Source organism: Elgaria multicarinata, chromosome 13 (assembly GCF_023053635.1).
Source record: "Elgaria multicarinata webbii isolate HBS135686 ecotype San Diego chromosome 13, rElgMul1.1.pri, whole genome shotgun sequence".
In the NCBI taxonomy this organism is placed as follows: Eukaryota; Metazoa; Chordata; class Lepidosauria; order Squamata; family Anguidae; genus Elgaria; species Elgaria multicarinata.
In genome coordinates, this window is record NC_086183.1 from 27,162,004 (window position 1) to 27,182,730 (window position 20,727).

At 44.9% G+C, this 20,727-nt stretch overlaps 1 protein-coding gene across 1 annotated transcript; it reads right to left on the reverse strand.

The window, feature by feature from the left end:
- Window positions 1–6,726: 6,726 nt before the first annotated feature.
- LOC134407795 (urokinase plasminogen activator surface receptor-like) lies at window positions 6,727–19,539 on the reverse strand. The gene is made up of 8 exons (XM_063139741.1): window positions 19,496–19,539; window positions 18,201–18,262; window positions 16,700–16,819; window positions 14,575–14,709; window positions 12,869–13,009; window positions 11,624–11,767; window positions 7,754–7,895; window positions 6,727–6,971 (listed from the first exon to the last, which is right to left on the reverse strand). The coding sequence occupies exons 1-8, from the start codon at window positions 19,537–19,539 to the stop codon at window positions 6,761–6,763; spliced, it is 999 nt and encodes a 332-aa protein (XP_062995811.1). The 3' UTR covers window positions 6,727–6,760.
- Between the last annotated feature and the right edge of the window lie 1,188 nt (window positions 19,540–20,727).

The following is a 20,727-nucleotide window of genomic DNA, read 5'->3' on the forward strand; positions in this document are numbered from 1 at the left end:
TCTAAGGGACCATGTGTCATGCTATGAACCTGTCTAGGTATAAAGATACTCAGGAGAGGCCTATTTATCAGGCAAGTGCAAAAGTCATTTTGCCTTTGTGGCCAGTGGCTCCTCAAGAACTACAATTCTCATCCACCCACCTGTGCAGTCATTTGGTCTTTCGAAAGGGGGTAAGGACACGTCTTTTCAAATAAGCCATTTGAAATGTGCAGCTCTAATATTTTGATGTCTTTCCTATTCCTCTTTTTGGTGGTGGCCACCGTATGAGGCCATTCTCAGAAGATAAGGAGCTCTGCTAGGTCAGACCAAGGGTCCATCTGGTCCAGCACTCTGTTCACACAGTGGCCAACCAGCTGTGGACCAAGGGCCACAAGCAGGACAAAGGTGCAACAGCACCCTCCCGCCCATGTTCCCCAGCAACTGCTGTATATAGGCTTACTGCCTCTGATACTGGAGGTGGCACATAGCCATCAGGACTAGTAGCCATTGATAGCCTTCTCCTCCAAGAATTTATCCTGCCCCCTTTTCAGGCAGGTGGTTTTCCTTCTGACCACCTTCTGACCACAAAGCAGGTACTCTACCACTGAGCTGCGGCCCCTCCTGGCTCCTTGCTTTGGAGTGTGGGCTCCTCCTGCCTACCAAAGGGTCATTGGCCAATGTCTCTGTGCAATGAAAGAAGGCCGAAGGAAGACAGACAGCCTTAGAGGAGACTGTGCTGAGGCAACTCTTACAAGGGAACTTTATGCCTCGGTTGAGGATAATTTCATGTCCGCCACTGCGGTGGCTCAGCTGAGGCCTATCTATCCGAGGTCTCTTACCTTAGACGCAGGCTTCAAGCACAATGCTTTCTGGATGGATTCCTTCTACCCAGGAGCGACTCCATTTCCCAGTTCTTAGGAGGTTCCCTGCATTCCTTCCTTGGACAAAGGCTCTCAACGTTTGGCTCGGGCTGCTCTAAAAAAACCAGCAACCTCCAACTCTGGTTTGCAACTCTGAGCGACTCCAATTCTGAGCAAGCTACAACCCTGAGGACTCCCACAGTTTGCTTTTCATCTTCTAGGGTTCAGCAGGGCCCTCCCATCATCAGTGAGCTGTACCTCATCATTACCCTAATTACCTTGCATCATGGGAGCACACAGGCGTCTTATGAAACATGCCATTGGGCTGCAGCTCAGTCCTGAGAACTCTAAAATGAATTCTGAGCCAAGGAGCAGATGCCGGCAAGGGAGGAGACAGAGTGTCAGTTTGCTGCAGCAAAAAGAAAGGAAGAGTTCCACGGAAACGTTTATTGAGAAATCGGTTGCGGAAAATGTATTGTAGCAGACACTTTCATGGGCTACAAGTCAGTTCGTGAGATGCATGAAATGTTATCCTCAATGGAGTGTGTGTGTGTATGTGTGTGTGCGTGTGTACATATACACATGAATCCATGCATGCGTATTCAAAAATGTATACATCAAGATCAAATGCAAATGAAAATAGTGTAGGCTATGATGATTCAGTTAAAACAGGGATTTAAAACCTCAAGCCCGGGGATCAAATTCAGCCCACCAGGTTTCCCCAGGTCACCCCCTGCCCCACGTCCAAACTGCATGTTTAACAAGCCACCCTGGCTGCGTTCAAACAACACAATAATACACCCTGCTGAAAACATGCTGTATACAGACAACACGCTAACCCGCGGTTCAACAAACAACCCACGGGTCAAAACAACCCACACCCACAAAACAACTCCGGAGAGCCGAGCTCTCCGGCCCCCGGCAGCAGGAGGCCGGTGGGGAGGCGGCGGCAGCGAAAGAAGAGACAGAGGAAGAGGAGGAGGAGGAGGAGGCTGGGGAACCGGCCGCGTCCTTGCCGCCGTCGCCACCGTCCTCCTGCTGCCGGGGTAAGAGCCACGTGGGTCGGAGAGCTCGGCTTCCGCTTCCGCTGAGCTCTCCGACCTGGGTGGCTCTTACCCCGGCAGCAGGAGGCCGGCGGGGAGGCAGCGGCGGCGGCAAGGATGCGGCCGGTTCCCCAGCCACCTCCTCCACCGCCTCTTCCTCCGTCTCTTCTTTCTCCATCTACACCCTCGTTTTGGGGGCGTACTGGAGGCGCATGCAAGTGCCTTCAGTACGACGTGTAGATTCCCCGTCTGTGTTGTGTGGTTTTTTTAAGTTGGCCTAATAAAGGCATTGCTCTAATATGGAGTTTGGATATTTTTAAAATATTTTTAATATTATTACATGTGTGTGTGTGTGTGTGTGTGTGTGTGTGAATCAGTTCAAACAAACAAACAAAAAGGAAATGCCGTAGTCTATAGTTCATAAGACATAAAACATCAGTCAAAGTCACCAGGATTCCACGGTTTATGATTCTAGTCCACAAATTAATTCAGCTGATATTAAATTAAAGCAACGCTGTGAAACTTGGGAAGAGAGAAAACTATGTACAAAACTGTATACACAGTTCCTGTTTGTTCATAAACAAGCTAACCTCAGCGTCTTTCTCTGGCTCTTATATAATTTGTCATTTTTTGCCAGTTCTATAATTTGTCATTTTTTTGCCATTTTAATAATCTATTCCTTTCTGTTGTTTTCTCATATTTGTCACATCATAAGCCAAGCAGTTGCCATACCATATTGCAATGCTGTACTGATGCCGTACTTTTGGGCTTCCATCATCATCAGACCCACAGCTCCGCCTTGTTTGGGCTTACCATCCCACTGTGCAGCTTTCATAGGTGTGGTACCTGTTCTCTCACTATTGGTCATGCTCATTTGTTCTGAGCCTAATTCTGGAGTTTAGGTGCCAGCAGAATCTATTTCAAGCAAGTGTGCAGAACCTCTTTCAGCCCGAGGGCCGGATTCCATTTCAGAGCTCTCAGGGGAGGGGGCTGCATTCCAGTGGTGGGCGGGGCCAAAGGCAAAAAGAGATTTTAGCTTAAAGCTCTTACTGCTAATAACTAAGCCTTAGGAGAGGCATTTCCTAAGATAAACATGACGGCCAGGAGTGCCTACAATCAGCTTCGGCTGATACGCCAGCTGAGCCCCTTCTTAAAGTCAGAAGACCTAAAGATGGCTGTGCACACATTGGTAACCTCAAGGCTTGACTTCTGCAATACACTGTACTTAGGGCTACCATTGTACCTAGTTCAGAAACTTCCAACTAGTTCAAAATATGGCAGCCAGGTTGGTCACCAGTACATCTAGGCGTGAGCATATTACCCCAACATTAAAATCACTCCACTGGCTGCCGATTAGTTTCCGGGCAAAGTACAAAGTGTTGGTCATTACCTTTAAAGCCCTACATGGTTTGGGTCCAGGTTACCTGCGGGATCGCCTTCTCCCATATAGTCCGCCCCGCACACTCAGGTCCTCTGGGGAGAACTTAATTCAGTCACCCAAGAATAGGCTGACATCAGTTTCCCAGAGGACCTTTTCTTCTGTCGCCCCTGGATTAAAATGCCGGAGGAGATTCGTGATATTAACTCTCTGTGATTTTAAGGCAGCTTTGAAGACTAGCCTTTCCTGGCAGGCCTACTCAGATTAATGTAAAATCAAGAACTTTAAAGATGAGTTGATTCCTGTACTAATGTTGTACACAAATCTGTTGTTGTTGTTATTTCAAGCTTTTAGAAATGGGGCAGGGGAAACTGTCCAAAGGCTGGAAAGCCACCAAAGGATAGGCAGTTGGAAGGAAGGGGCGAGGCCATCTGCAGAAACCGAAAGGCTGGATTGGGATACCAGGCAGGCCTGATTTGTCCCACAAGCTTGAGGTTCAATACCCCCTGAATTAAAGGGTTCAGTACCACCTGCCTTTTTGAATCCAGAAACTCCTAGGCACAAACGAATAGCCTCTTCAGTTAAATGGATAGCCTCTTCATTCTGCCGGAGAGCTACTGCTACCAGTCAGACCAGACACGGTACTGGTCTAGACAGGGAAATGGTCTGATTCAGTCCAAGGCAGCTTTTAGAACTGGATCTTGTTATTTTCCTGGTTCTTGTCCATCTGACCATGTCCAGCCATTGGGGGAAGGGGGAGACGTTAAGTGAACATAGATGTGTAAAAATGTACAATGTTTAAGGGAATGGTGCATTCATGGTTGTATGCAAAAATATTCTGGAGTTAACATTCTCCAAGCTTGCAGTTGAGGCCTGGCACAAGATGGCGTAAGACCTGCTCACTCCCTTTGCTCGCTCACATCACATCCAACAAGCGGTACCTGTTTTCCACTGCCAAATGTTAGAAGGGGTGGGAAAGGCCAGATAAATACACACACGTCAATGCCTTTGCCTACACACGCACATACACACACGCAAAAAGAATTTGTTAGGCCAGAGTCAGACAGTCTGAAAGCTCCATCCGACGAGCATTTTACTGCGCGCTCAAGTCGTTACTGGTCACTCAGGGATTGCTCATATGACATCATCTGCCTCTCGCCCGTCTTCCACCCCTTCTGGCCATTATTCCGCAGCAAAATAAAAACCTCACTAAGTCCGGTTGCTGCTCTCTCCTACCGGACTGAATGGGCCTAATTACTTCCAGTTTTCAGGAAGTGATGTGGGAGCGGCGGCAGAAGAAGTGATGGGAGCTGCACATTTGACTAGATGTGATGAGGCTTTTAAGCAGGTTTCACTTCCCATTGTGTACACACATCATTATTTGGGCTCACTACCGCTGCTAGTCAAACAGGTTTTCCAGATTTGGGGAGCAATACAAAATCCTGCCAAACCTGTTTGTTCAGAGGCAAAAACTACACACCACAAACAGCAGTGATCCCTCTTTCAAACTGCCTTCAATTCTAAAGGGAGGAAAAAGGTCATCTGCCTTACAGATGATGATGGTGGTGGTGGTGGTGGTGATGATGATGATGATGATGATGATGATGATGATGGTTTTTATCTAGCTTTTGGATCCCAAATGACTGCCCACAGTGATGTTCATTCAATTCAATGCAATGACACAGGAGCTGCTTCTGCTTTCTGTGTGATACTTGCCATTGCTTTGGGGGAGTATATCTACCCCTGCCCTCTTCTCAAACCCATTTCCAATTTAGTTATTGAGGTTGTTCAGATCAACTTTTGCCCCAGCACTCTCCTTTGACTGATGTCGTTTGGGTGGTCCATTACCTTGCTGTGTTTTCTCCTTTCCCCTTCCCTCCCTCCCTCCCTCCCTCCCTCCCTCCCTTCCTTCCCAAGCTCTCTCTCTCTCTCTCTCTCACACACACACACTTATTTTTTAATGGAATGATATGTCACAATCTACCTGAAATGATTGCAATCCACACCTGGAGGCGGGAGACTTGTCAAATCCAAGAGCCAAAATGAAGCCTTTAAAACAAAACAAGAAAGTCCTTGGGTCTCAAACATTGGCCAGAAATTGGCTGCCTGAGGGCCAGGCCTGCCGGCCGACTTGCCCACCTGCCACAAAAAGTTGTCCAGTGCAGAGGTAAAGCATCTGATAGGAGAAGCATCTCTGACCATGGGAATTAATGACAGACCACGTTTGAGAGGAGGGTTAGATTCACCATTCGGCATTCAATTTGGCTCTCTGATCAATCCAGTTTCTGGATTGAAATGGTCTGAATTATTACAACCAGTTGCTACTCCTTCATCACACCAGGGTTATACTGTGCAATCACTGCGAATTGCCTGCAAAGGACTCAGAAGTTTTCCATCTTATAATCTGCTTTGACTGTGAAGCACTCCCATGCATCCTGCTTTAATTGTGCTTCTTAGGCAAAAGAACCGATCTATTTTACTACCTCTTTAGGAGCGAACCTTTTGTTATTCTCCGAGCGGCCACTGGGGGCGCAGGAGGAGGATTTTATATGTTTAAAGTACAAATTAAACAAATACTTACATCTGCGTACGTTTTAAAGATAAAGACATCAAAATTGGCACAGTAATAGATATTAAGGAGGACTTTAAGCATACCAAATTTGAATTGGTTTGGGTCATCCATTGATTTTTTAATGATTTTTTACATTTCTCCCCCTTAAACCCTTTTCCTGGTATGTAAAGGATCTTAGAAGCGCTGGCGCCCGAGGTGTGATTTCGCTAACAACAATGACAGCTTTACGCTATGGGGATAATTCGAGGGAAACGGGTACATGGGATGAAGCCCTATATTGCCCAAAATGGAGGAATCACTCATTATGTGTCAGTTGGTCCAAGCAGTTTTAGCTACAATCAGCTCCAGCCACTATAGCCAATGGTAAGGGATCATGGGAGTTGCAGGCCAAAACTTCTCAAGGGTCCATTTACATCTGCAAATCTTCCTCCATCTTAAGATTCTGGTAATGCAGACTTCATGACTTTAGCATCAGCTCAGCCTTTTCTTCTTTCCTCTCACCCCTGGCAAACTTTGTAACATCTTGTTTGGAAATCTCAAACGTTTTCACACAATTGGGTGCCTATTTGGCTGGTCCTAGGAAAGGTATCGCCTGACTGTGGGTTTTCATTTTCTTATCATCATCAGGCAGGTTTTGCTGCCCCCTGCAGGGAAGAAGAAGCCTTGTAGAAAGATCGGGCTTTCGTTTTTGACGTGGCTTTTAAAAGCCACATGCGTTTGTGTGCACATATAAACACTGCTTGTGCAAACAGAAAAAAAAGAGGAGGGAGACATTTTAACATCGAATGTCCATCGTAGCCAACACAGGAGCTGCATTTGGACAGCAGAGGTCAGGAAAGACGAAAACCTGTTTCAACGTCATGGGTAGAAAACGGCCTTCGTAGAATGGCCGTGAACTTTTCTGGAGGGCTTCTCCAGCCAACCTCAGCTATTTCCAGGCTATCAGTGCCAGCCACGAGGCAAGAGCCGTCCCCATCGTCAGCATCACCGGAGCAGAAGGACTCTCCGCTCGGTTGCAGAGGGGTGTTTTGCAACACTTTGCATAGTAATCCTGCCTCATCAGATTGAAATATATACCCTGGTTGCTGTCACACATGGTCTTTGTAGCACAGCCTTTCTGGATGGTCACAGGCAATCCTCTGTTATCTGGGAAAGAGTAAAGAGAGCCAGATTTGTGAAGCAGCATTAAAAAAAATGCCTAAGAATATAAGACGAGCCCTGCTGGATCAGACCAAGGATCCATCTAGTCCAGCATTCTGTTCAAACAGTGGCCAACCAGCTGTTGACTAGGAACCCACAAGCAGGACACAGGTGCAACAGTGCTTTCCACCCATGTTCCCCAGCAACTGGTGTATATAGGCTTACTACCTCTGATACTGGAGGTAGCACCTGCATTGCATTGTACACATGGGACACTAGGGGGCGCAGCAATTCCCTTCAAGACAAAATGATCTGGTGAAATCTAAATATTTCACAGGGGAAGCCTGAGATTTGGGTGACAGAATGCAAAAAAAGGATAGAGCTCCTGTCCCGTTGACATAGTGCTTTCACCAACTATGCATACTAAAGCCACAATTATCCATCCAAAAGCTAGAGACTTTCAGAATGTGTAAGAATTCTGGACTCAAAGGTACCCACTCCGTAGGTTTCTGCGGGAGGCAGAAGCCTAGAACGGCAACTCGCACAAAGACGCAATGGTCAGACTCCCGTGGGAGCAGGTCATTTGGCTGCATGATCACATGGTGGTTCTTGAGAACTTCTTTGCAGATGCCTGTATGCCCCCGCAAATTTTCAGGGCCTGATGCACACGTCAAAGGTTGAACTGCCAAATCCCCACTTCGACACAATTCTTTGCGGTACAGGAGCTTTGCCATCTTTTGCATCTGCTCAGGCTATAACTCGTATGTTCCTCCGCCCCAACTTACTCTTTTTTATGACATGCACACATTGATCCATGGCTCCCGTGCAGTTCAAAAGCTGTAGTCTGTCACGAGCGCACTCCCCATCCTCTGAACCTCGGCATGTGTAGCATCTCAATCCGTTGGGTTGACGGGAAGATATATCTGTGGCTTGAAAAAGAAAGAGGCTCTAGCAGGGTGTGTTATTTTGTTCAGCTGAAAAAGAAAGAGGCTCTAGCAGGGTGAGTTGTTCTGATCAGCTGAAAAGAAAGAGGCTCTAGCAGGGTGAGTTATTTCAATCAGCTGAAAAGAAAGAGGCTCTAGCAGGGTGTGTTATTTCGATCAGCTGAAAAGTAAGAGGCTCTAGCAGGGTGAGTTGTTCTGATCAGCTGAAAAGAAAGAGGCTCTAGCAGGGTGTGTTATTTTGATCAGCTGAAAAGAAAGAGGCTCTAGCAGGGTGTGTTATTTTGATCAGCTGAAAAGAAAGAGGCTCTAGCAGGGTGTGTTATTTTGATCAGCTGAAAAAGAAAGAGGCTCTAGCAGGGTGAGTTATTTCGATCAGCTGAAAAAGAAAGAGGCTCTAGCGGGGTGAGTTATTCCAATTGGCTGAAAAGAAAGAGGCTTTAGCAGAGTGTGTTATTTTGCTCAGCTGAAAAAGAAAGAGACTCTAGCAGGGTGAGTTATTTTGATCAGCTGAAAAGAAAGAGGCTTTAGCAGGGTGAGTTATTTCGATCAGCTGAAAAGAAAGAGGCTCTATCAGGGTGAGTTATTCTGATCAGCTGAAAAGAAAGAGGCTCTAGCAGGGTGAGTTATTCTGATCAGCTGAAAAGAAAGAGGCTTTAGCAGGGTGAGTTATTTCGATCAGCTGAAAAGAAAGAGGCTCTATCAGGGTGAGTTATTCTGATCAGCTGAAAAGAAAGAGGCTCTAGCAGGGTGAGTTATTCCAATCGGCTGAAAAGAAAGAGGCTTTAGCAGGGTGTGTTATTTCGCTCAGCTGAAAAAGAAAGAGACTCTAGCAGGGTGAGTTATTTTGATCAGCTGAAAAGAAAGAGGCTCTAGCAGGGTGAGTTATTTTGATCAGCTGAAAAGAAAGAGGCTCTAACAGGGTGTGTTATTTCGATCAGCTGTGGCTGGGGAAATGGGAGTTAGGAGGCCTTTGGTAGGGGAACCTCCCCCAACCTGGTCCCTTCCAGGTATGTTGTTCTGCCATTCCCATGGAGACAACTAGTAGAGTGAGGCAGTTGCCTCAGGCAACCGATTTGGGGTGTTATGAAAGGGTAGCAAATAGTCACTTAGCACATTGTCAAGAGCACAGCAGTGTGTAGCACATGCCCTGGCTCAGAGTTCCTCTCAAAATATGTTATTAGTATGTAGGCAAACCTATTTCACTTAACGTATTTAGATCTTTCAGACAACAAGATGCCATAGAATCATAAAATAGTAGAGTTGGAAGGGGCCTATAAGGCCATCGAGTCCAACCTCCCGCTCGATGCAGGAATCCACCCTAAAGCATACTTGAAAGATGGTTGTCCATCTTAATCTTAGCGTAAGAGTAAAACATACAGTTTTCTACTTTTTATATATATAAATCACTCTCTTGGACCAGATTTGTCTTTAATTTCTTTACTATAAAATATCAACATAACAATATTTAATCCAACGCTTATGCTCATATCATGTGTTTGACTCTATGCATTCAAAATCTTCTTACGGCTTCAAAACAGAGCAAAACCCAATCATTTTAGGCTTACCAGGCACACCTACAAGCAACGTTGGGGTAGATGATCCAAAAGGATAATTCCTGTGATGCATGTTCAGAATCTCTTTTATATACTCTTTGAAGGCTATCAAGTATGTCTAGACTATTTTTCACTTCATTTATTTATGTCCCATTAAGATACATTCCTAAGGGTACTTTTCTATTCTTAAATCGCCGACGTCTAAACGTTATCACTGAAAGATTGATGCTGATAATAGCATACCTATGAAAACATTTCAGATTCCCATGACATGTTGTAGACATTTATGTGACATAAGAATTGTTTCTGAGGCCATCCTGTCCCGCGTGTTTTGTCAAAACATGTCTTTCACATTTACTTTCTGAGAAGTTCCTCCTTGTTATCTTATCTGACCATCCTGTTTTATGGTCCACCTAATTGCTTTATTGGGCTATTTCCAATTCCATGAGTACTAGGTCACTCGAAGTCTAACAAGGGCATTGACAGAGTGCAGAGTTTATTACTGAGCCCTTGGTACCCCCAAGTGCAAAAAATACCACCCTTTATCTGGAATCAGCTAAGAAGAATAATGAGCCAATCATCAATTAATACGTGCCTGGCACCTCTGTCTCCCATCTGGGAAGCCTCAAAGATAAGACAATTTTAATTATTCCTAAGCCCAGAGACCTGAGTGGCGCTCCGTCGGTTATACGATGCAGCAGACACCTTAAAGCCACTGTGGGGCTTTCCTGCGAAGCTCTGCATTTAAAAAATCAGGGACTTCACCAACTTTTTAGGCTGGAGCAAGGTGAACCCAGCTCTTCTGCGGTCTACCCTCGCTCCAGAGTCAATGCGGAGGTGGTCCCGGGCAAAAGGCAAGCCCTAATTGGTCCCTGGAAGCCCTGGCTGGGGGTGGGACTGCGAACCTCATAGCCACTGGGACCCCTACACCCTCTCTCTGCATCAGGATTAGCCGCTGTCACCCCGTGCTAGAGAAAGCCTGGGGTTTTCATAGAATCATAGAACCCTCTGCTCAATCCAAGAACCCACCTTAAAGCATCCCTTAAAGCTTTCTTTGCTGTGGCACCCCGGCTGTGGAACGAGCTCCCCAGAGAGGTTCGCTTGGCGCCTACATTGTTTTCCTTTCGTCGCCAGCTGAAGACCTTTTTATTTTCTCAGTATTTTAACACCTAATTTAACTTAAATTTAAACTCTGCTGTTTTAATTTCATATTTCAACCTATATCAATTTTTGCTGTGTGGTTTTATCCTGGTCGTGCTTTTTATATTGTATTTTGTATTTGTGTTTTGAAATTGTTGGTTGTTTTATTATGCTCTTCATGGTTTTAATTTTTGTGAACTGCTCAGAGAGCTTCAGCTATTGGGCGGTATAATAAATAAAATAATCCCTGCCAGATGGTTGTCCAGCTGCCTCTTGAATTCCTCTAGTGTGGGAGAGCCCATAACCTCCCTAGGTAACTGATTCCATTGTCGTACTGCTCTAACAGTCAAGAAGTTTTTCCTGATGTCCAGCTGGAATCTGGCTTCCTGTAACTTGAGCCTGTTATTCCGTGTCCTGAACCTTGGGATGATTGAGAAGAGATCCTCGCCCTCCTCTGTGTGACAACCTTTTAAGTATTTGAAGAGTGCTATCATGTCTCCCCTCAATCTTCTCTTCTCCAGGCTAAACATGCCCAGTTCTTCCAGTCTCTTTTGTTTAATGCAGCAACAACCCAGTGCCATAAAGGCAGCCCCCAAGTTGCATCAGATTGGCCTTTTGATCCTATGTTTTAATGCAGAATTCTGCATCTAATTATTGGTTTAGTCTGGATTCTGTATTGTATTGGACTTGCATAGTCAACTTCATGGGCAGTGTCATAGTACTATTTGTGCATAGTACTGTTTGGGTTTTGCTTTCGTCTTGCAATCCATCCTGAATACGAATAGGCACAACTATTTATTTATTTATTTATTGTATTTATATACCGCCCAATAGCCGAAGCTTTCTGAGCAGTTTACAAAACTAGTCTCACGTCGTGCCCCTCCATTGCCATGGGGCTTAGGTTCGGAGAAATTTCCCATGGATTGTGTCCTACATAGTTATTATATGACAAAGGGATGGGATTCCCCCAAGACAGGATCTTGCACTCTGGCCAAAATCTATTATTGTAATTACCTGTGACATTCCGGTTGTTACAGTTGGACTGACGGCAGACCTTTTGATCAATGTAGGCGAAATCTTTGCCAATCTGGTATGCCACCACTGCGTCCTTAAAGGAACTATTTCCACATCCCTTTATGATGGGTTCCAGTTCTTCACCTGCAGAAGGCAAACATGTTCAGGTAGCATCCAGACAACTGGATCATTTTCTCATGATTTGTTTCAAGGACAGCCAGAAAGGTTTTGTGCAGTCCTCCATTTTTAACATCATTTATTACCACATTAAATACATTTTAGAGCTTCTTTGAAGTGTGTGTGTGTGTGTGTGTTTGAAAATGCTGTAATTGCAGAGCTCTTACTTTGCTCTTCCATGAGAACCTATTAAGGTTGCTACCATAAGTCTTCAACATTGCTGAGACATTGCTTTTCTGCAATTTGCTGTAAGTCAAATTCACAAAGCACTTCATATAATCTTATATTATCCAGCAAGCCCATGGTCAAGATCCAGTTATAATGTTTACAAAAAGTGAATCCTTTATAGCAAAGGTCTCTTGTAATTTTAATTAAAGGCTTCTTGTTAGGTTGCTGTGCCCATTTCATTACTTTCTGTTCAGTATGGCTTGGGATTAATGATGAATTGCCCTTAATTGCCCCTTATTCATTCGTTTCTGTTCCTCCTTCAGCAAAAGTGTTAATCTTGCTTTCCTTGCATTATTTTCCCCCTTTCTTTCTTTCTAGTGAAAAAGAAATATGTCTTTTTCACTATTCACTTTTCACTATTCAAGAAACAAGTTAACAAAAGAAGAAGAAGAAGAAGAAGAAGAAGAAGAAGAAGAAGAAGAAGAAGAAGAAGAAGAAGAAGAGGAAGAGGAAAAAAAACCAGGAATGAACTCCCTACTCCATCAAGCAACTCAACATTGATGCCCCAGATGCATTGAAAAGGAATAAATAAGAGGAGCAGAACAAAAAAGAAAGAAAGAAAATTGAATTAAAGGAACAGTTGCCCTGAACAGGACAGGACAACTCTGTGATTGTATTTTACTGCAATATCAAGAAAATCTCCATAAATCAGGTCTTTAAAAACATGGGAAAACAACCCAGAAAACACTGGAATGGGATTTCCCAACCACTAGCTTTTGGTTGGCTAGTGACTGCAGCATCGTAATTATTACATTTCCCTCCTTCCCCATGACTGTGCTTTTTGTCACAGCCTCTGCTGAGTTATCTTGCTTGAGCACCTTAACACCCACTGGGCAGTACCTGGTAGGAAGCGCTGGGAAATCTGTACACAGCGGTCCATGCTCCCATAGCATGGCTGCGAAGGCACATCCTGGCCGCATTCCGCTGTGCTCCCGATGCAGCTTTGACACTTCACACCATTTCTGGATCCATCTCTGCTGACTGTTCGAAATGGCAGGGACAGGGTGGGTAGGGTGGGGGAGGGGGGGGAGAGAGAGGTGATCAGGTTCCCTAATCAAATTGTTCATAAGGCTGTGCTCATTGATTTTGGGCTTAAGCAGAGAGGCAGGGCTGGTGGGAGCACCAGACATCCTTGGGCTGGAATCCTGAATGGGAGCATTCCACACACGCTGCAACATTTTCTTGCAGGTCTCTCTTGTAAATTCTAACACTGGGTTTGCTTTGCTCTACTGCCCCAGCACAGCACTGACATTTTCAGGGAGTTATTTATCCCAACCTCAAAACCTCTCTGCTAAGTATTCATAGGGCTCATCTACACCAAGCAGGATATTCCACTATGGAAGTGGTATGAAAGTGGTATAAGAAAGGCAGGAGCCACACTACTGCTTTCTAGCTGTATTGAAGTGCACTGACAACTGTTGGGGCCCATTGACACATACCACATACTGCTTTTATAGCACTTTCATAGTGGAATATCCTGCTTCGTGTAGATGTGTCATGGGCCCCAAGAGTTGTCAGTGTACTTCAGTACTACTATAAAGCAGTAGTGTAGATCCTGCAGTGCACTTCAATACCGCTATAAAGCAGTAGTGTGGCCCCTGCCTTTTATATATGGCTTTCATACCACTTTCATAGTGAAATACCCTGCTTGGTGTACATGAGCCCATAGACTCACAACAGATTCAGACCTCATCAGCATTTGTGTGATCATCGTCTCTTTCTCTCTCATGGTGGTTTTTCTAGATGGACATTACGGGCATTGCCAAGTCATGCTGTCTTTTACAGATTCAGGAATTTCCTGACAACTGAGCATGTTTTAATTATGACTGTTTTCTGGATGGTGGTGTGGATGTATTTTGGTAGGCCCAGTTTCCGAAGGTTTTCTGTAGTTTTTTGATGTGATGCTGGTGACTGCTGTGACTAAAGGAATAATAGTGACCTCTTCCTGTTGCCATAATTCTTTGACTTCCATAGCCAGTGGTGTATATTTTTCTCTCTTTTCCTGTTCCTTTTCAACAACATTTTTGTCATTCAGTATTGCTATGTCGATGAGGTATGTGTGTTTTTCTTTTTTGTCTATGACTGTTATGTCTGGTCAGTTGCAAAATATTGTTGTTATTATTATTATTATTATTATTATTATTATTATTATTATTATATTACATTTATATACCGCCCCATGGCCAAAGCTCTCTGGACGGTTTGCAAAGGATAATAATAATAATAATAATAATAATAATAATAATAATAATAATAATAATCCAATATACATCCATTGCCATTCTGTTATTACATACCACGACATCATGATATGTAATACTGTTTGCAGAGATCAGAGGAATATCCTAGAAGAGGGCATGGCTGACTGATGGGGAAAATCCCATGCTGCAACATTTTGTTGCAGGTCCCACTTGTAACTTCTAACAAAAAAAATCTCTCTCCTAAGCAGTCATAGAGTCGCAACTGAACCAGACCTCATCAGCATAGGCATGACTGTGGTTGTGGTTGTTCTAATATACATCACTTGTCATTCTGTAATTACATACCATTGAAATTCAGAGGTCTGCAGAGATTGGAGGAACAGCAATACATCCCCCGGTATAATAATCCCGCGTGCCCCTCAAGATAGCGCCGGCACTGGTTCGAGGTGCCACAGCCCTGCTTCACGGTGACTGCACTCACTACAAAGGGGAAGAAACAGAAATTGCCTATTACCAGTAAAAGGCACAATTGCAAGTGTATTCTTGGATTTGCACAATGATCTTATCTCCATTTTTTTGATTGAGTATTGCCTGCTAGGTGAAGCCGGTCACTGAGTTGCCTTTGACGGCTGGTGCAAAGCTCCTTTAGAGTCCTGGCTGAAACCGATTTATTGCCCCATTGACATCAGAGCCACCAGCCCTCACTGTGTGCAAGTCAGCCTGTCCTGCCACCCCTAAGCCAGGGTCATAGAATCATAGAATAGCAGAGTTGGAAGGGGCCTACAAGGCCATCGAGTCCAACCCCCTGCACAACGCAGGAATCCACCCTAAAGCATCCCTGAGATGGTTGTCCAGCTGCCTCTTGAATGCCTCTAGTGTGGGAGAGCCCACAACCTCCCTAGGTAGCTGATTCCACCGTCGCACTGCTCTAACAGTCAGGAAGTTTTTCCTGATGTCCAGCCAGAATCTGGCTTCCTTTCACTTGAGCCCGTTATTCCGTGTCCTGCACTCTGGGAGGATCGAGAAGAGATCCTGGCCCTCCTCTGTGTGACAACCTTTTAAGTATTTGAAGAGTGCTCTCATGTCTCCCCTCAATCTTCTCTTCTCCAGGCTAAACAGGCCCAGTTCTTTCAGTCTCTCTTCATAGGGCTTTGTTTCTAGACCTCTGATCATCCTGGTTGCCCTCTTCTGGGGTCTGGGAACCTTAGGTACAGGATCGAAGTCTGGTCCAACCGAGTGGCAAATGATCCAGCCCAACTGGGGCCCAACTCTTCCAGCCCTCCAGAGTTCTCCAAATGGCCACACAACTTTTTCTTTGCCTCACCCCCCTCTTTCTCTAACCACCAATCATTGGATGGCTTCCTAGCTGTTTTTGCGGGGAGGGGTGCTGTTCCCCATTCTAAAAAGCTGAATTGCCTAAGCCTTTGTTACTGACAGTCAGAGCTTTAACTAAAACATGCTGGCATTTTTGGCCCCACCCCTTTGGCTCCTCCCACCACTGGAAAGCAGGGACCCCCAAGAGCTTCCCCAAAATTAAATTCAGCCCTTGGGCTGAAAAAGGTTTCCCACCACTGCCCTGAGCTAGCCAGTTGCTGTCAGGTGTGACTGAGGATGTGTCCCCTCACGAGTGCTAAAGAAAGACTCTGTGGCTAGTTCTATCAGTTCATATGGGGGTGGGGGGAGAGATACTATCTCGTAATGGGGTGGGCGATACCAACGTCTTCTGCTGCTAATGTGATGGCCGTCCCATATGGTTTGTTCCCAGTATGCTGCTTCCAAACAATTGAAAATCCTGGTGAGAGATGGGGCAGCTGCCCTACTGTCATGATCAGGCCTGTTCCCCTTAGTGTGGGGAAAGGAGTTTCAGGCTATGAATCGGAATCAGATTCTGAACCAGAAGAAAAGGACTAGAAATGTACCAGCCTACACAGGAAGCGGGGAAGGAGATTGTCCCAGGCTGTTCACCAGCCAGGGATGAATCTTCACTGGACCTTATCAGTGAAAACGTTAACAGCTCAGAGTCTGTGAGATCTCAGCAATCCTCAGAGGGGGAAGGGACTTCTGAGTTGACCAATCCCAGAGTCTGCCGCAGATTCAAACGGGCAGAGCTAAAAGAAGGCAAGAGGCGGTCAGCTCAGCTAGCTTCTCTCCAAAGGCTTCTTCAGAGGAATCCTCCCTGAAAGTAAGGGACTCAGGAAAAAGACCTTCCCTTTTGTTGAAAAGACTATTGTCTCGCTTAGTTAGCCAGGTTTTAGACTAGAGGAAAGCTCCTAGTGCTTAAAGTCCCTTCAGGTGAGAAGAGATGTTTATTTACTTAATATAGTTTTGTGGATTACTTTGCAGACCTCTTTATGGTCTTGCACTACAGTGGGAGAGCCTGGACAAGTGCATAGAAGCCAGAACCACAACCTAGCTCCTGCAAATGTACTCCCATCATTCCCAAGGCCACCGACAAAATAACAGCACTTACAAGCGAAGAACTGCTTGATCTCAAGGATGCAGGAGTCTTGAGAAAGGCTGCAGACTTCCGTGTTGGTCTCCATACAGTTTCCTTCCCTGCTCAGGCACTTCCAGCAGGTCAAGCTGTTGGCTGGAGAAAGACGTGCGGACAATGTCAGAGAGAGCTTCCCGTTCCGCATCACCTGCATTGGGAATGCAGCAAGGGCTTTTGGGTAATGGGAGGTGGTCTTGCTGGAAAAGCTTCCAGCAAGAACTGACTCAACTTTCCTAGTGACACGGAGAGACTGGCTCCAGAACCATCCATGATCCTGACTCTCAAATCAGCTAAGACAAATCCGTTTTGGGAACCCTTCCCAGGGGATAACCCCAACTTTTCCTCATCTCAATTTTTAAGAGCCCTTTTTCAAGGGGGTTATATTGTGCGAGCAGGACTTTTTCTAGGGTGCCCATGTGAAAAGGAGGACAGGGCTCCTGCAGCTTTAACTTTTCGTCGCCAGGTCAAGACTTTTCTCTTCTCCCAGGCATTTAACAGCCTATGCTGAGGGGGTTTTTTTAACTGACCCCAGAATAGTTGTTTTAAATGGATATTGTCTGTTTTTATGCTTTTTATGGCTTTACATTTTGTATATTCGTTTTTAATGTTCACTGTTTTAATCTTTGTAAACCACCCAGAGAGCTTCGGCTGTGGGGCGGTATATAAATGCAATAAAATAAATAAATAATAAACAGCTGTATTGAAAAGGGAATTTCAGCAGCACTTGGTGAAATTCCCACTTCATCATAACAGTTAAAGCTGCAGGAGCCCTGCCCTCTTTTGCATCTGGTCACTCTAGTATAGCTCATACAGCTTTAACTGTTGTGATAAAGAGGGAATTTCACCAAGTGCTGCATGCATACCAATGATACTTGCTGAAATTTCCTTTTCAATACAACTGTTAGAGATACAGGAGCCCTGTCCTCCTTTCCATAGGGTCACCCTACTTTTTACAGATATTCAAGAATTTAATTCCACTTGCATAAGTGGACATTAGCATTAATTTATATTAGGGTAAGTGCAAAATTGCACAAATCTCCCAACACCACCACAAGTAAAAAAAAATATCCACAAGTCCCATCGATTTTCAGAAAAAGCCAGCCCACTGAAGAATGTGCAGGTCTCCCTGAAGACCTGCAAAGAATGGGCCTGACAAATCCCCAACAGAAGCTAATTCCAGAGGTGTGGGGCCAACACTGAAAAGACCCTCTGCCTTGTACTCACCAGCTATGGGAAAAGGCAATCCTTCTCATAATTTGCCCCCAAACCATTTAAGGCATTAAAGAATAAAACCAGCACTTTACATTGAGCATGGAAATGTGCTGCCAACCTGTGAAGCAGTGGCACAGTATTGGTGTCACATGAGCCGCCCAACCGGTGCACAAACCTCACTGACATCATAGGAGTTGTACAAGAGATGCTTGCAATGGATTAACCCCTACCAATGGATCAACAGACAAATACATCTGCAACTTACCCATGCCAAGACAGAAAATGAGGGTTGCAGCAGACACTTTCGCCTTCATAATAGCCTTCATACTGGAAGAGGAGGCACAGAGCAAAGCTGGCTCACCACAGAGACACGGACCTCTCACGGATCCAACTTCAGAAATGTATTGCTAAGTTCCTTGCTTTAAACAAAGGCAGAGCCTCAAATTGTATGCTGCTTATTGAAGAACAAACAACAACAACAACAACTTGAACTGAACAGGAAAATAAAAAGAACTGCAAGAAGAGTTAAAGGGTACAGTCTTTACCTCCAACCCAATGTAGTAAAGAGTTGGGTGTTTCCAGACCAAGCTTTTACTCTGCAATTGCGCTGTCCGATTCACAGAATTTTATGGGAGGATCCAGACGACACAGTTGTCCTCCTGAAACCCTCCCATGTTTTCCTAGCATTTCTTCCACCATTTTTCTTTCCACACACACACAAAATCCATTACGGAGAAAAAGATTAAATAGCTGCACAATGTCTTTTGATTTGGATCTCTAGAAGTTGTCCATCTGGAAGTGCCCTTAGAATGTAACCTTGTCATTTCCCATTACTATATATATATTCCGTTTTGGGCCAAGGATCTGTCTTAAACCTTCAGGACAGGAAATGCTGCAGTCATGCTGGTTATGAAGAAGTACTAAAAATATAATCATCAGAAAAAATGACACCATTTTATTTTATCCTAGGGAAAGTTAATTTCCCAGTTAATGTTCTCCACCCTCTCCACTGAGTGAACAAATCACAAAAGATAAGCATTATCTTTTATCAGCTCTGACAGGTAAGACAGGTATGGCCAGTCCTGGACAGGGATAACTTGATCACTGTGGTCCATGCCTTGATACCTTCAAAACTGGTTTGCTGCGAGCCGCTTTATATGGGGTTGCCTTTAATCTTGATCCAGAAGCTGCAGTTGATGCAGAATGCCACAGCCAGGCTGGTAACCGGAGCAGCTTATTACAAGCATTACATCTGTGCTGAGGGGATTGTACTGGCTGTCTATTTGCTGTTGGGCCAGGTTTAAGGTTTGTTTATGAAGCCCTATAGAAAACCTAGATATTTAAGAGATCGCTTGAGCTGACCTCCTATCAGCCTGCTTGGTTGCTGTGCCCATCAGGAGATACGCTACTGTGGGTGGCCAAGATTTTGGAGGTTTGGTCCATCCCAGCTCAGAATAGGCCCTTTAATATTGAAGCACCCATTCTCTGGAACTCCCTACCACTGCAAATTAGGCAGGTGTGCTAACCCTTCTAGGGTTCCAGCAGTTTCTAAAAACATACCTTTTCCAACAGGCATACCCAAGAAGGAAATCCTGGTCCTCCATACGAAGATCTACTTTGTTGACATTGTTTTTGGTACATTGCTTAGAAATTTCTTTAATGAAACTAATTCATAAATACCAGTAAAGAAAGAAATAGTAATCAGTTCTGACTCATGGCTTACCTGTTATGGTTGAGTTTGTAGACAGACAAATGGATCTTCTGGGGAAAATTCCCCAACAATGACACCAAAGCAAAAATGTCCTTTCCTCTCTCCCTTTCTCTGTCACACACACACGCATGTACACACACCTAAGAGAATAGGGTTTCTTTGCTTCTTCAGCTATCCTTGGCCACAGCGGCTACAACTCAGTCTCAATGCCTTATTTCAGCCACTGCTTAAGTCCTTGGCCAAAACCTTCCCTGCCTTTCACAGACTAATGGCTCCTCCGTTCTCTTCTGCATCTTGTGAAGTCTACATAGGGCCTGGCTGAGGACCAGAACTTCCCCTTCCACCCGCACCTCTTGAATCAGCGGTATTCATCATGTCTAAATACAGATGAGTTCATGGTAAAAAGTTGGGACATGTTATTTCTGAGCACAGGCTGTTACAACAGGTAGTGCTTAGTTGGTTAGATCTTGGGCAATCTTGTGAAATCCAAGAAAAACGCTCTCGAGAACTGCATGCTGAGAGTCACAAACTACCCAAAATATATGCTCCCCACACCAACTTTCCTTTGAATGAGATTTGAAGAGGGAGAAAGATGCTCGCATCTTTGGCGTTTTGATGCCATCCCAAGAAATAAAGCCCCAACTGGCTAAATGTTAGGCCATGTGCTTTCTCCTAGACCCGATTTCAAGGCCCATGGAGGCTGACTGGCTGGCTTCCCTGCTTTTAAGTCTAACACAAGGCAGCCATGATTACATCCTTACAAAGGATGAGGTGGTAGAATTCTGGACAACCTTCGGCTACAGAACAGGGAGTGGGATCCAGTCTTGGTCATACTTCAACTAGACCCATTGACAACAGTGAGACTTAGTCATGACTAACTGAGTTGATCCACCTGTTTGTGAATGTGCATTTTCATTCTATGAGAACCCTTTGCAAGCACCCACTGAGACCAGCCTCAGTAGACGAGACTCTTATTATTGTGCAATTGCCCTGCCTCAAACACAGAGAGCGTCTCTACATCAGCGATACACGGTGCACTTGTGGCTGAACACTCACAGAAGTTTGTGGGTCCTTTAGGTGA